The sequence below is a fragment of the Hippoglossus stenolepis genome, chromosome 22 (assembly GCF_022539355.2).
Source record: "Hippoglossus stenolepis isolate QCI-W04-F060 chromosome 22, HSTE1.2, whole genome shotgun sequence".
Taxonomy (NCBI): Eukaryota; Metazoa; Chordata; class Actinopteri; order Pleuronectiformes; family Pleuronectidae; genus Hippoglossus; species Hippoglossus stenolepis.
Genome location: NC_061504.1, coordinates 5,245,886 through 5,261,593, shown reverse-complemented (window position 1 = coordinate 5,261,593; position 15,708 = coordinate 5,245,886). Strand labels below are relative to the sequence as shown.

Sequence of the window (15,708 nt, the reverse complement as noted above, 5' to 3'; positions counted from 1 at the left end):
TATGCACGTTGATTGTCATATCTGGAGATAACAATGGAGCCGTGTGAGATGTGGGCTCAAGTGAGGGGATAAGTGAGGCTCGGGTCTTTTCACCTGGAAAGAAAGGAGACAGGAGGGGGGGAGGGATCTGGAGAGAGGAGTGAAGGAGCCCCCCAGCAGAGCGGTGTAACACGACGCCCCGAGAGTTGCCATCATCACATGGCAGATGGAAAATTCCACTCGGACTCCTCGCTTGTTAAATGGGAAGGGTCTCCAACTCCCGTTTCCACCAGTCCGCCTCCTCCTCCTCCTCCAGGCTGCACGCAGCTGTCTGTCCGCCGGAGCAGTAGGTAAGACCCCCCAACATTTACACATCCAGCCTTTACTTTTGTTTGCAGTAGTAGCAACCACTTATTATTATTACTCTTATCATTTAAATCCCCCTCCCCCCCTGCATGTGGCTCGCTGGTTAATTTGGCCACCATGCTTGATGGGACTCGGGAGCGCGCATTTTAATTCTGATTATTTCTAAGGAGCGGCTGCAGCCAGAGGGTATACAAATAAAAGAGGGATTATTGGTGCATGGGTTTTACTGACTTTTCGTAGTTTTGTTCTGTATACTTGTATCCGTGTTATGAATCAAACGCGTGCATTTAAGTTAAAGAGCAACAGTAGCTGTGTGTGTGTGAGTTTGTGTTGGTTTGTGTGCGTGTGTGTGTGTGTGTGTGTGTGTGTGTGGAGCTTCCTGCAGGGCGTCACTGGAAGCGCGAACCTTTGTTTTCTTTTTCTTACACCAACAACAGAATTCGCTTTTTACTCTTGGTTTCATAGACTTTTAAACTTCAGCCACTGCACGCACCAGTTCATCCTGTGGTCTTGAAGCTACATTTTGCATAGAAGCTGTTGCGAATTTGCCTGTTTGCTGTGCTCCCCCTTTCTTTTTTTCGCGTTTACTTCGGGACAAAAACACAATGGAGACTATTATTGTTCCCAGTTTGTAACTTACAGCCTCCACTGCCAAACCAGAAGCTCGCATCTTATGGATATAAGTTGGAATGGTTATTATTGAAGGGGTTAATAATGTGTAATAAACAGGGGCTATGAACAAAGTAAAAAATATGGATCATGGCATTATGTAACAGTAGCATGCTGAGTGTGGCCTGCAGGGCTCACTGAGGACTAATACATATGTTATGACTGCGATCGCAGGCTCAGACTGTTGTCATGCTTATCTGGAAAATATTGTACAAAATTGCAGAGTTAATTTTAACTCGATTTGATCTCCAAAAACTTGGCAGCCAAGCCCACACGGCTCGGTTGTGATTCTCCGATCCCTGCAAACTGCAAAGGATCACCATAGATAATCCTATATAGTTTTCCATTTTTGTAAATAATTGACATTTACTGATGTTTGATTTAGGCCTTCCTCTCTTTTATTCTGTAAGTGCAATCTGATGCAGTTGACAATTTCATTCAGCTCTCGAGGTTTTTTTCCCCCTTGATGTGCCATCTCTGGGGACCTTTTCAGACATGTGATCATTCTCACTTTCTCTCCTGTAGCCAATATGTTATGTCCGTGCATTTTAAGCCATAAGCATCTGCAGCGACGCACCACGACCTCAGAGTGGCAACTGGGAACAAAGACCAGACTCAGCCCATCGAGAACATTTTAGCTGAGGTATGTTTAAGCACTGAGTCCAGTTTCTGTCCCCTCTCAATGCTAAAAATACATGGTTGCCACACAGTGATTGTGCACGTTCACTCTCACACCCAGTCTGTTCTCTGTGCACCTTACTTACATAACAGGAAGAAGTGATCTAGTCATTTCTTCCCCTAATGGGGCCCCACTTGTCTCTTTGACAGATGGATTTTTAAGTGTTTCCAGTTGTTATAATATGCAACTGGTAGTGTTTTTTGGGCGATGTGGGGATTTTTAAGATTTCAGGTTCATACCCTGTGCTTCTACGGTTTTAGTAAAGACTGCAAAGAAATTGGTTTGAATTGGAATGAAAAACGGGAAATAAGACACAGCACAAATGTGAGAAAACCTATCGTCCTGCTTGGCACCGACCTGCTGCTTAAAAAGTGTAAAAGATAGTACAAGCCCACCACTGCCACAGATGACATGACACAGCTGTCTACACAGGCTGAGGAGAAGGCCTAAAATCAATGTTGCACACTGGAACATTTTGTTCAAAACCCATCACAGTAACTCCTCAGGAACTATAGGTGCTGCTGGTTGAGGGTAGAAATAAAAGTGCAGGTTTGAACACCTGTCAGCCGGGTGACGCTTGGTCGTGGATCCTGGATGACACATGTAGGTCACGCCCCGACGCTGCGACTTGGGGGGTTGCAGCACTGCTGGAGCCGGCTGATGTAACTTGTACCATGAATGAGCACATGAGCCTCAAACCTCCGACGCCGAGTCAGTTTCAAAAGGAGTGGTTATCACCGACACAAAGACACAGCGAGGTATTGCCACAAAGCGGAGAATCATCTGGCACTTTTCCAAAACACGGTCAACACATTCAATGAAAACCTGTGAACATGGTGCACAATGCAAAGAGCTGTCTAATTTTTACCTGCAGGATTACAATTCAGTTCATCTGTAACTCAGAAACCTACAATGTGCAAGACGCCACATCACTGGAAGTGCCAGTTTGATTCATCTTGATCACTCAATAGTTGAAATCTTCCTAACATAAATCACTTTCTGCAGCAACTTTTGAAATTTGCTTTCTTGCCAAGAGTTACATAAAATAACACCATTGCTATTATCTGGTCTGCTTGATAAATATATATTTTTTTTTTGTTCTTCAGCCCGGTAGCTTAGCCTAAAGACTGGTGGCAGAGGGGGACAGCTACTCCGTTTACAAAACCGTAGCATATGTTTAGACTAACTCACCGGATGCAGATTGTGGGTAAAAGAGTTCTACTAGCTACGAATTTCACTTACATTCTCCTCGCCTTCCACTATCTGCATGTTACCATTTTGACAATCCTTTTTGCTACTGTCAACCACAACAACAACCTCCGAAACTAGCAACCTAGATACTGGAAATGGTTTTGGTTTGATTTGGGTGGTGCAGTAAGACAGGCTTGCTTTGTTCTTTCAGTGAATAGTTGTTGTTGGATCGGTTAAATATAAGCAAACTAATTTTCTGTGGCTTTAATGCTTGCGGAAATTATGATAAATCTTTTTTATTAGTTTAAGTCATATATAAGTCTTTTATGAAGTTTCTTTTATTTGCTGTGAATTGGCTGTTTTATTGCTCTTTACCCTGTGTGCAAATATTCCACAAGAACAAGCTCCACCCCTGGTATTATCCTGAGTGTAGCGGCAAGATGATTGTGTTAGGTTTGAAGAAACACAAAACCTATAGCATAAGGATAACTGACTGGTGCTGTCTATAGATATAAGTCCTTTCTCTTACAAATAAAAGGCCTCGTGTTTCATTTGATATTACAACTGTACCTGCCAATATTGAGCCTGTATACTCACCATTGTGCTTCTGTTATGCTTTGTTTTAGCGTTCACAGTTATCCTGTAGTTCACGGTAAATTGTAGATAGTTTTTCTTTAAATAGCATTTTTAATGCCCCATGTGGATAGGATAGACCCATTGCTCCAGAAACAGCTAATGCTAGTGTTTCCAGTTGACCTTAAAATGTTTATTACAGGAAACATGAAACGTTTGCATGAGAAGACCAACAAATTACTTTTACAGCTTTTTACAGAGATACAGCTAAATTAGCTAAAAATATAGCTCGTCTTTGCTTTTATTACATTTTCTCAAAATTCGGAACCAGAAATACGAGTGGATCAGTGCCAATAATAGAAAATGCAAAATCAGAAATGATATCCTAGCAAGTGATCAGGGAGGGGGAGGTTGTCATTACAGTCTCGTAGTTTTCACTCTTCCAACCTGTTGGCATGTCAGACCTAACCAGAGCCCAGATGTCCCACAGCCGGCCTCTGAATAATCAGAGTACAGCAGGTTCATGGTTACTGATGCAGCAGAAAAGTCTCATACCCAGGGAAGAGGTCTGCCAAGGAACCCACAAAGAGAATGAAAAGGTGCCTTGTCTGACCCATGTTATACAATCAAGTTGACGTAAATTATACAATTACTCTTACACAACGTTAAAAGACACCTTTTCCTGGCACATGAATTGCTGAGACAAAGTTTGAGTTTTCTGTAACTCTTTAGGCTCAAAACTATATATGCTTTCATTACATTGTATTTTTAAAAAAAGAACTGGGGGGGACAGGGCTTACTGACAGTCATCTGATATCTTAAAAATAAACGGTGTGTTAGCCTTTTTGTGCTTCACTAATGAACTCGAAAATGTGCAATTTTCTGTACAGACTGTTTGTCATGGTCTGTTTGGGTTTGTCAGGGCTCAGCATGTCGCAAACCGGAGAAACAAGAAAATAAGCAGATTATTCTGGAGATGTGGTGTCCTGCTGAATGAGCCGTCTGTTCCCAATGTGTGGAGGCCAATGGCATCTTTGTACAGGTGACCTAAGGAGTTCAGATGTTCAGACACATGTTTGCCCTCATGCGCTCTCAAATTACACTTAGAGGGTGTTTTTGTAATGGAAAAATGGTGGAAAATACCACACACTTAACTTTCTTAGTCTCTTAGCTCTGTCGTCGTCAACCAGAAACTGAGGTTATCTAAATCAGTGCTTTTGGAACGACAGGAAAAAAATCCTCTTCGGACTAGTAGACTGTTTAGAGTCCTTCTCAAGGTCTTTAGCTTGTTGCACATTGTGGCAAAGCAAGATGCCAGCGTCACGATTTGCACATCAGCTAGAAGATCGATATCAACTGCTAACATGAACAGACCGAGTGTTTGCAAAGGTGGATCACAAACAAAGTTGTGACGCACCAGGTTGATGCACAAGAGGTCAATCTGATGTTTGCCAATGGTCAACTGACCTTTAATGACACGACACAAGTCAGCATTTTTGTTTTTTTGTTTTTGGCAGTCTGGCGGCAGTGTAATTTGTTCGAGGTCAGTCGTAGTTTTCCAGCCGCTCTTTGAGCTGTCAGTGTCCATTGATTCGAAATTCAGACGATTTTCTGCCGGGTTTCTGAGTATTCCACAAAGACTTTGCCGTGTGCAAACATTCGTTGCAGTTTTCCACACACTGTAGTTTCAGTCAGTGGTGAGAAACAAAGATTAGTGTTGTTAGCCTGCACTTAGCTTCCTTTTTTTTATTGTACTTAAACCAGCCTGCTCTGCTGTTTCAGTTGATGCATGGCCCTTGATATGGAGGCGCCAACTACGATAGTGAGCAAATGCTTAGAACAGACAGATGGCACTTTCTCTGGAAATTCCGTGTTTGCACTAGCGTATTTCAAGAGGTCAGACGACAGATATGTGAGAGACAAGAAAAAACTCTTGCAGGTCCAGCACAGCGGTTTCTCATGGGAACGTTACTTCTGCTCATATATCATATAACCATAAATTGTAGCTGTCTGTGCTCAGCCAGAAGGCATGTGCTGGAGTGTTGAGCTCCTTCTATGTTTCTCACACATAAGATATTGGTATCTTGCTGAAATCACCACAGTACCAGGTAGCGCTCTATCAGGTCAAGGAAAGAGCCCTCAGCCTGAGTGTAGGATAAAAAGAACACAAAGTGCAGTAAAAGCAGTGGTAAAACATTGGTAACGCACAACCACAGAGGAGGACAGATTCTTTACAGTTAAGCACCGGTTGTAAACCATGAAAGCCATGGAAGGGCAAGTGAAAGGCATGAATGTGTGTAAAGTGAGCGCACGGTCAGGTGCTGGTCCGACACACGCCTCCTGTACCTGTCTGGTGATAAATCATGATCCTGTCTGAAACACTTCCACACACACCACCTGTGCGGGGGTCGGGGCCAAGTGATCACCTGGTGAATCAGACGTAACTCAATACTCAGACCAGAGTATAACCGAGTGTTCAAGCGTTGGTATCTATTTATCATGGTCGTTTTCATCTTTGTTTTTAAGATAGGGTAGTCTTTTCTCAAAATCAAATCTGGTGTTTTTAGATATCAAGTTTAGAGTACTCTTTTCTTGGAGCCAAGGGTTGATAATGAGACGTAGCCTGCCCTGACTGTCCATCTGTCTCCAACATGTAGAATGTATGACCGCAGTGTGACAGGCGGACGAAGGGGGCAGGGAGTCGTTTCAACATGCCACATACGGAAGATAGATGAATTCCTCCTACGTGGAAGCTCTTTCAGACAATGGGTGGAAGGCGTGAACTCAGTTCAACGCAGATGTCAGTCGCACACAACTCCGTATGTTGTGGTTGTTTTATTTTTATGAGACAACACAGTAGACTACTCTGACTGTATCCAGCATCTGTAAATCTGCCCTACATGACACGCTCAACTAGCTGTGATTTGTTGGGTTGAACCACTTACATCGGCCTTATCACACTCACACACTGCGAGCATTGTAATCTTTCGTGCTTCGTTTTTATACTGTACTGTATATAGCTACAGGGAGGATTAGCACACTGTTCAGCTAAGTGGCTGTTTGCTATAGAGTCATTTTTAGCAGCTATAAGAAGCTGAACATCAAATTAGCTTATTTCCCAAAATGTTTAACTATTCGATTCAATTATAGTCAGACCAAATGCAATGAATAAATCTAAAGGTCCAGATACGACCCACAATGGACCACACGCAATTCGGTTTATACTACCCTGGGCGTGTGTATATGCTGACATGTTCACGCATTAGTTGGTGCGTAACATCTGAGCGATCCATGGGAGGATGTGGGCAGATGTAGTAACAGTGTGGATCCTCACAGCCACATAACTCACCCTTCAAAGTTCATGAGTCTAAATCTTCTTCCATGATAGATTTGGAGACAACTAGAATGTTCAGACCTCATATTAACACATGTCTCGAGAGATGTGATCACAAGTAGTTCACATCTGGCATTAGAATGTGTCCCCATATGTGTTGTCAGTGATCAGTTGTGTTGAGATCTCACTTCCCGGCTCTATATGCAAATAAAACATTCGTCATTTCTGTTTGTGACTAAAAGACGTTTTTTTGTACCCAGTGTTTACAGATTGGGTCAATGTGTTTAAGTTTGTGCGTGCCTGTGTGTGTCTCGATGTGAGAAACATTGTGCTGCTGGCAGCTTTATAATGAAATAATAACAGTGTTAATAATGTGGTGGTGGCCACAAGTGATTCAGTGTATGTGAAACACTGAAAAGCATTAAAAAAACTTGGTTTACTAACTGTGGCAGGTCAGAGGTCAGCTGAGTCGGCGTTTCATCATATGTGGCCTTCGTGATCAGATGAGGACCAGCAGGGCCACGGGGGCTTTGGCCCTAGATGGACTCTGATGGCCCCTGAAGTGCCCCTGTACTGTCAGAACTACTCACTAACAATACAACACTTCTGTTATTTTCTTTTTCAAAGCACACGATGTGCTTGAACAAGGAACCATTTTTACAATATATTCAATGATGTGTGGATTTGTTTAAAGCTACAGAGCTAACAGTAAACAAGGAACTGGCTCCTTAATGAGGAATTGTGCATGGTCCTAGATCCAACACGCTTTGGATTGATGTTTATACCCGGTCTGAGCTGGGCCTCTAATGGAGGACAAATAAGCGTTAGACCTTTTTTTGACACGTTTCCAGTAATAATAATGACCTCAGTGTTACATCATGTATTATACAGCAGTCACCTACTTGAAAAAGGGTACATAGAGGTGATAGTTGTAGACGCAGGGGACAGAAATATCTCGCTTTGACCTTTGAATTTCTTAAAGAGGCCAAATCATTAGTTGACTACATGTGTCTTTAATATTATTCAAATAAAGACATACATGTATTAAGCTTTCACCACATAAAAGCCCTGTTAGCTCATCTGAGGGAAATTTGTGTTTCATTTGATATTTAGTCAGATGTTGGACGTCATCTGGCCAGTGATTTACCAGCAGTCTGTGGTATTTGCAGGCAGTCACATGGCATAAGGAGGTATAGGCTTTATTTATAGAGTCGCAATGATCACTGAGTATGCTGTTGGGGCTGCGCAACAAACGTACACATTAGCATGGGTTCGGATACTGTGTGTCTGTGTGTTTGTCTGTGTTTGCTGAAATGATTCATCCAATCAGGGGCACACGTTATAGTGTCGTGTTAGACATGTTATGGTCAAATCTGGAGGTTAATGACCCATTAATCCATGACGGCAACATCCCCAGGGCCTCTTGTTTACAGATGTCTACACTGTGTATTATTCTCCGGCACGCTACAAAAATTTGTTTTTATGAGGTGTTATGCTCTGGAGTTTAATCAAATACATGCAGAGGTCAAAATTCTGCCGGGAAACCAGCGACTTCAAAGATCAGCAGCTGTGAAGTGAACGAGTGAAATACCTCAATTCTCATTTGAGCAATCCCTTTACAAGCCTGTGTCAAAACCTCCTCGTCACATAGAAACGGTCAAAATGTCTTGGCGAGCTCCTGCAGTAGGTGGACACTGTCAGTGAGATGGCAAAGTTTTACCAAAATACGGGGAGGTTGGGTTTGTGCACGTGGCAGAGGGAGGAGGGCACAGTTAGAGGAAAAGAGTCAGAGTCCTTCGAAACTTCTGCAAGTTGGAACAGCTTGTTCCAAACAGGTATAACAGTAAATAAGTGAGGTCTTTTGTTGAAGCAAGACCATTGATTCTAACATTAACTTGGATGATACCTCATACACAGGACTCAACAGTCTAAATTTTCCCTAAATATTGTCTATATGAAACATAGACAATTAAGCAATCAGTGTTTACATTACCTCTTGGTATTCTGGATTAGTATTCTCAGTGGGAAGATGCTGAGGGACAATAAAGCAGTTAAGGTGAATTTAAAGGGACAATCCAAAGAGACAGATTTAAAAAAACTTAAGTTGTTCTAGTACCATTTTTCCCTTCCTGATACCGATTCCCTTCCCCCCCCGAAAGACAAGGTTTTGCCTCTTTTAAAAGTTTTACAAAACTCCAGGGCTGTGTTGTGGTCTGGACGGGCAGAAACAGAGATAATTGGAAACGATGCCATAGACACTCTCAAACGAGTGCAGATTTTTCGGTCAGGACGTAGCCTTCGCTGATTCGTCAAGCTCCTATCACATGATCCACCACCCGGAAGAAAACAAAACAGTACCGACGACTACCAGTGTAGAACGCAGCATAGATATCATCAGGGTTATTTTGTCACACAATGACATAAGACCTTATGCAACAGTCGTGCTCCTTGCATATCGCACGCTGGTCTTAACGGGTTAAACCAGTGGACCCTTTGTGTTTTCATGTGTTTGTGTATGAGATTTTCTCGAGCTCAGTCACTTCTATAGTTGGCTGCTGCTGCTCTCTGAAGTTTGTGACCCCCAAGCTAACGCCATCCCTGTTTGGTATGTCACAGGATTGGTTCCTGGATTGCTTTCTAGTCATAGGTGATGGGCTGCGTGAGGCCCCCAACATAAACACTCCAAGGGGCCTTTTAAGGAATATCCCGGCAGCTATAGTGGATCATGTTGAGGAGTTCACTTTTTGTTAGGGATCTAGCTTCCATGTTGCTGTGTTGTTCTTTGTACTGAAGGTTTTATAAAATAATTTGGGGCTTACTTTTACTTATTTTCCTTAGATTCTGATGCTTGTTTGAAGAAATCCAAAGAAAAGCTCCATTTCTCCTTTGGGGGGATGGGCTGTAAGTCAGTCTGAGCAACCTACTCCTCCACACCGGCAACAGCCGTGGCTGGAAGCATCGTGTTTTTCGGGTTGTCCCCTATTCTACTGAATGAGATATGTGAGGAATGCCTCAAGGGAATTTCGACAAATTTGCCACTATTATTCACTTGGGAGAACTGATAAGTTTATGTTAAAGGTCAAGGTCACTGTGACATCATAACGCTCTGCAAAAACACTTTTCTGGACAATATTTAACACTTTAACACAGGAACAGAAGCAGATAATGACCACTTAACTGATTGGCTTAGGCGCACAGCAGTTAGATCTTGATCTTGAGTTATAGCTTAGGTGTTAACTTTTCCTCGCCTTAAAGAAAATGAAACGTCACACTCTTCTCTGAAAATGAAAAGTTGAAGCCCTCGCTCAGTTCAGTACAGTCCGTCCTTATCTTTTTCTGGTCTTTGTCTATTTTGTGTAACCCAGAGTAAATAGACGTTACTGAGAGATAGACATCACTTGGTGTTTTCACTCCTCTCCATTCGTGCCAATGTTACAGTAGGTTTTAGCTTATAATTGTGGATGTAAAAGTTACAAAGTCTCTCTGTTAGAGTCAATTACATGGAATTAACACACTTCTGAGCTTATTTCAACTTTCCAGCTTCCTAAACTGAAAACTTAATTGTTCTGCCTTTTAAAGATCATGTTGCTATTCTGTAGAAATCTTTCACATTTAAATATCACCTCTAACCATATCTTAAATATTGTCACATAGGGCTGGGCACTAAAACAATATCAATAATTATCGCAGTATAGTTTTAATCAATAGAAATATATGTATTTATGGGGAAGGTATAACACATAATTGATCTACCTCAGTTAAGTGTTTGTCATTCTCTGTCCAGGAAGAGTTTAAAACCACAACCTTCACTCAAGAGAAAAAAATCTGTCTTTAAATGTGACATTTATCATGATAATTATCGTTATCAGCTGCGAGTGAAAGTGAGAACCCTTGTGACAAAAGTGCTACTTTTTGTTTTAACTGCTTACTCTACAAAATCTTTAATCAGCTAATTCGAAGAAAATCTTGCAGTTTGTTCCCCACGTGTGTGTGTGTGTGTGTGTGTGTGTTTGTTCCTTCATTTGAACTACACTGTCCAACAAAGTGGACAAGAGATAAAAAAACCATCCCTGACACAAACATGGCCTTGGGCACAGTGACATGCCGACAACGATGTCTCCTGATTCCCTGATTGGCCGGTCGACAACACAGCCTACCCCCAAAATCCACCGATGATCGCCCACAGTGCAGCTGGATAACTGCATGTGTGCGTGTGTGTGTGTGTGTGTGTGTGTGTGTGTGTGTGTGCGTGTGTGCAGCTGCATGTGCAAACAGTTTGTCTCGCTGTGCTCACAAGAGGCGGTGCAGTGACGACAGCATCAGTCGCTTTGAGCGTCGATCGTCGTCGTCGTCAGTTCACACAAGGTGTGGGCCAGTATAAAACTGTACTGACGGTCATGGTCATGTGATATGTCATGTGATTTAAGGTTGAAGCGACAGTGGGTATTTAACAGCGTTGGTGGGCCGCAGTATCTTCAGTCTGATGGCGGCTGATGTTCTCGCAATGTTCCATCTATCTATCTATCTATCTATCTATCTATCTATCTATCTATCTATCTATCTATCTATAAATCTATCTATCTATCTATCTATCTATCTATCTATCTATCTATCTATCTATCTATCTATCTATCTATCTATCTATCTATCTATCTATCCATCTATCTATCTATAAATCTATCTCTCTATCTCTCGTTGGGGCCCCTGCTGTGGCCCTCTTGTTTTTCTCTGAGGAGGCAGACATGTTTATGTGCATGTGTGTATTGTGGGGGTTACGGCCGTGCTCAAAGGCGGGGCCTGTGTGAACAGTGTGTGTCCTCATTGGTCGACAGAGGCCCTCCCTCCTCCGTTTTAAAAGCCTGTATTTTCACCTGAGTTACAAAAGAGCTGCTGCTCCTCACCCATCCACTGTTGTCTATCTTTCTTCTTAAAAAACACATTTCTTATCGAAAAACAAGAAAAGGAACTCTCAGAACCTCATTAAGGAAACTTTCAGTGAGTGAGTATTTTTGCTTGAAAGTCTTGGTCTGTACTATGCATGAAAATAAGGCTATATAAACAAATCAGATAGATTTACCGAGCACCATGGTACAAGACTTGTTGTCAAGGAGTTTCTTCTGCAAACTGTTTCTTCTGCATGTTGGAGCAAAAAAACGTTTCTTTTTCTTCACCCTTTTTTCTTGATTTCTGTGGTATCCCTCGACCCTGCAGAGGCAATAGCCACCTCCTCAGAGCTAGTGGCTGATGCAAGAGTTTGTTTGGGTGGAGGATACGTGAGATCGTTGCAGTGTTTTCACAGTGGAGACTTGAGGTTTTTAAATCATCTGTGGACACTTATTTCTTCCTAAATGTGTCGCAAAGAATTATTTTATTTTGAAAGTATGTGCAAAGGTTTTAAGAGTCGGTGTCTTTAGGATGTGAGGTTTTCTGTTTCAACGCTTGCTGCCCTTTAAGGTTTATGTTATTAGGTGAGACTGGTATCAGCAGGAAGTTTGACTACTGGTTTTTCTTGCATTTCTTTGTTTTCTAATTTCACCATGTGAGCATTTGCACGGATGTTAGCGTCTTTAAAACCAGTGACAAGACATTTGACCCGTATAACTTAAAAGTTTTCCCGTGAGACGAATGAAGAAAAGTAATCATGCAAAAGCTATAAAACAATATTGCTGTTTGTGTTTCTGTGCAGACAGCACGTGCATCTTTCCTCTCGTCTGTCTGTCACCATTGATTCCAGCTGTTTTAGTATCATGTCAGGCTTTTTATCCAGAATGCGAATGGCATCAGCGCTTGTTTTTCACATCTGTGTGGCCAAGTGCAAACGTGTTTCTTCTCTGTTTGGGCAGTTCGAATGAAAGCGCAAGCAGGGCAGCAAATTCCAGCAACAAGTGGTCACTCCTCGAGATGTATTTCACACATGTTATGTTAATGGGAGGTGGGGGGCTGCAGTCAGTCCAGCTATGCGAGGCTGATACTACACCAGAGACGGCCCCAGTGTGTCGCATGGCCAAACAAGTGATTCTTTAATGCTGTACCTGTAACAACAGTGGCATTAAATAGTGAAATACAAAGTTAACCCAGTCGGACAGGTTAATCCTTTTTGGCAATAAGAAGTGTGAAACGTTCCCCCTTTCTCTCTCGCCACACAACAGAGAGCGACACTGAGAGATTGGGTGTACTGGCTTGTGTGATGCGGTTGTTAACGGTAATGTAGCCGCTTAATCTCTGTTGGCTCCCAGATATGGGCTGTTTTAAAGCGGCATACTTCCGAAGAGCAAGATCGCAGCGGGGACAAAAGCATGATTTGGAAGAATCCCGTAGGTCAAAACAGTTTCAGCCAGGTGGGGTCATGCTGGAGAGTCTGAACACCAATGACGTAATTTGCATAGCATGTCCTTTACAAGATGGAAAGTTTTCTGTGGAGGCATAGTGGCCTGTGTGCTGTAAACGCTTGGGTAATGCTTTGTGACGCAAAGATCCTGCTGCCCATCAACTTCCTTTCAGTGACTTAACAGAAAATCAAAAGGTACTTTGTTACAGATGATTTTTAAAGTACTGACCCCATGTGCATTTACTCAAATACAGTACTTACACGCACTTGTACTTTATTCATCTCCACCTATGCATGTACTTTTCAATACTCCTGAAAGAAAGGACCTTTTTTACTTGTTTGTGTAATGACTCTGCCTCTGTGTGGAACTTTTTGGAAACATTTTGCAATTGGACCTTTATGGGAGACTTTGTGCAATCGTGACCTTAAGTCTCAAAACGTGAAAGCAGTATGAAGTACTAACTGGCTGTTTTTACATACATAAGAGTTTGCAAAATGATAGATATAAGAAAATATATATTTAATTGCATGACTACCTACTACATCAACATGCTGCTTACCTGTCAAAATATACTGTTATGAAATAGCATACGATTTTTAAGCGTAACTTTTATTTTTAGCGTCTTTCAGTCCAATGTTGTGGTTCATTCTCAACACAGTATTATTTCCAACCAAAAGCGATGCAAAAATGAAAAAAACAAATCTGAAAAAGGATTTGTTGTGGTTGCGAACGCGTCTTGTGCAGGGAACCTCCCGCTGTGTTGTGCATGTGTGAAAGGCAAACCGCAGGTAAACTCTGCAGCCAATTCTCTGGATTTTACCCACAGGTCATGTCTGGAAACGGCTTAAAGCTGTTTTCAAACATGAACTAAGGAGAATATTTGCACAATTTGCTTGCAGTGAATCGTGTGGACGATCTCCTGCTGTGTTCTCACACGGGCTCATTCAGACAATATCCAGAGTTCTTACCAAGGGGACTGGCCAGAGAAAGTATGGAGCCTCTCACTTGGATATATTTGTTCTCATATGCAGCTCCTCCGGAGAATGTCAGGAGATTATCCTGAGTTCAATGCATGTCCGAAAGCAGGTTAGGTGTTGGCTAAAGCATGGAATTGTAACTTTGAGTTTGCACGTAACCATAAAATTGTGCCGCAGAGCTGACACCAACTTATTATTGCGGCAAAAACAAAAGAGAATTCAAAGAAACCCATTTCTCACGTGTTCTTCTTCGTAAGTAACACATGTCGTGTGGCAATTCTGTTTTGGTCGCCACGGTTAGTTGTTTGTTGTGTTGCCAATCCCAGTCGTTTGGTGAGTAACCCCCTTTTATTGAGCTCTTTGTGTGAGTTACCATAAATAATGTAGCTTTCAGTAGCATTCATGATCTCACAGGCTTCATTCACTCACTAGTCTCTGTTCTATTCCTCACGTAGCGTAATAATGAAGGCTACGTTGTTTGCTCTTTCTTCAATGGTCATGGGTGATACTGAGTAAACTGGTTAATACATGAACAAGACGGTCTGTTGATGGTGGCCTCATGTACCCATTGTATCTTTAACCTGGTTTCAGGGTTTGTTGACTTAACACCAGCAAGCAATCTCCATGTACGTCAGCAATGGCTTGTCATTTCTTCCTTAAAGTTAGGATATACAGTGAGACACGACTTTGTATTTTTTCTTTAATGTATTTTATCTGACATTATAAACACAAGATACTTCTAATCAAGCAGTTTTTTAATGGATATAGCAATGAATCTAAAGGGATCTGTGTTGTTAAAGCTGTACATGGTTGCATCATACCGCAGCTTTCCTCCTCAAGGTAACATAACAAACAGCCTCTCACTTCCAGGAAATGAGATGGTGGTTTGCATGGTAGGGGGGCCCAAGTTCTTTATTGAGGCAGACAATAGTCCTGCGTGCAGGCCTGTAATCAGTCACAAATTGTTGTTCCTGTGGTGATATCTCCAGAATTCGTGGATTTTTTGCCTAAACAAAAATCAGAAATCTTCAAAAACATTTTAATCACTGACACCTCCTTCTCTTTATTTTTTTCCTTATAGGTATAAAAGTCTAGCAGAGATTGAGGAAGAAACCTATATCACACCCTTGTGAAGCCCTGAGATCTTGAAAACGGAACATTTCTCCACCCCCTCATCTCGCTCTGCGCCACTATGCCAGGAGTCGTGGATCGTATGGAGCTAAGGAAAGTCTCCACGGAGGCTGATGACGACAGCACCGACAGCCTGGACGACCGCTACACAGAGCCCATTGACTCGGAGAAGGCCACCATCGACAGGTGAGCAGCCACGATGTCAAGGTTTCTGTTTCCCTTCTTCCAAGTGAGCTGACACTGGAAAATGGCTTTATTTGACACTGCAGCTCCAGTAGTGACATGTTCATTTAGGCCTTCTGAACATGTCTTACTGTATAAACTACAAACATCATCTCTGTGTTTGGTGTTAATGGGAAACTCAATCAATCCAGTTTATTTTTCAACAAGTCTGAACATCAAATTTAATTACTGACCTGGGTTTAACTGTAATCAGATTACTATATTAACACGTTCTCTGAGCTCCTTCCCTAAACTACG

General features: G+C 42.1%; 1 protein-coding gene across 4 annotated transcripts in view; it reads left to right on the top strand.

Annotated features, from left to right (window-relative positions):
* The first annotated feature begins 174 nt into the window (after positions 1 to 174).
* Positions 175 to 15,708, top strand: part of slc38a4 (solute carrier family 38 member 4) — a 35,552-nt gene continuing 20,018 nt past the window's right edge. Inside the window, exons 1-2 of one of the 4 annotated variants that reach the window (XM_035147866.2) lie at positions 175 to 329; positions 15,179 to 15,414. In XM_035147866.2, the coding sequence (XP_035003757.1) occupies positions 15,290 to 15,414 (125 nt within the window). In that variant the 5' untranslated portion in view covers positions 175 to 329; positions 15,179 to 15,289. Of the gene's footprint in view, positions 330 to 11,465; positions 11,791 to 15,178; positions 15,415 to 15,708 lie in introns of those variants that run through there. The other 3 variants (XM_035147869.2, XM_035147868.2, XM_035147867.2) reach the window with 3 other exon arrangements.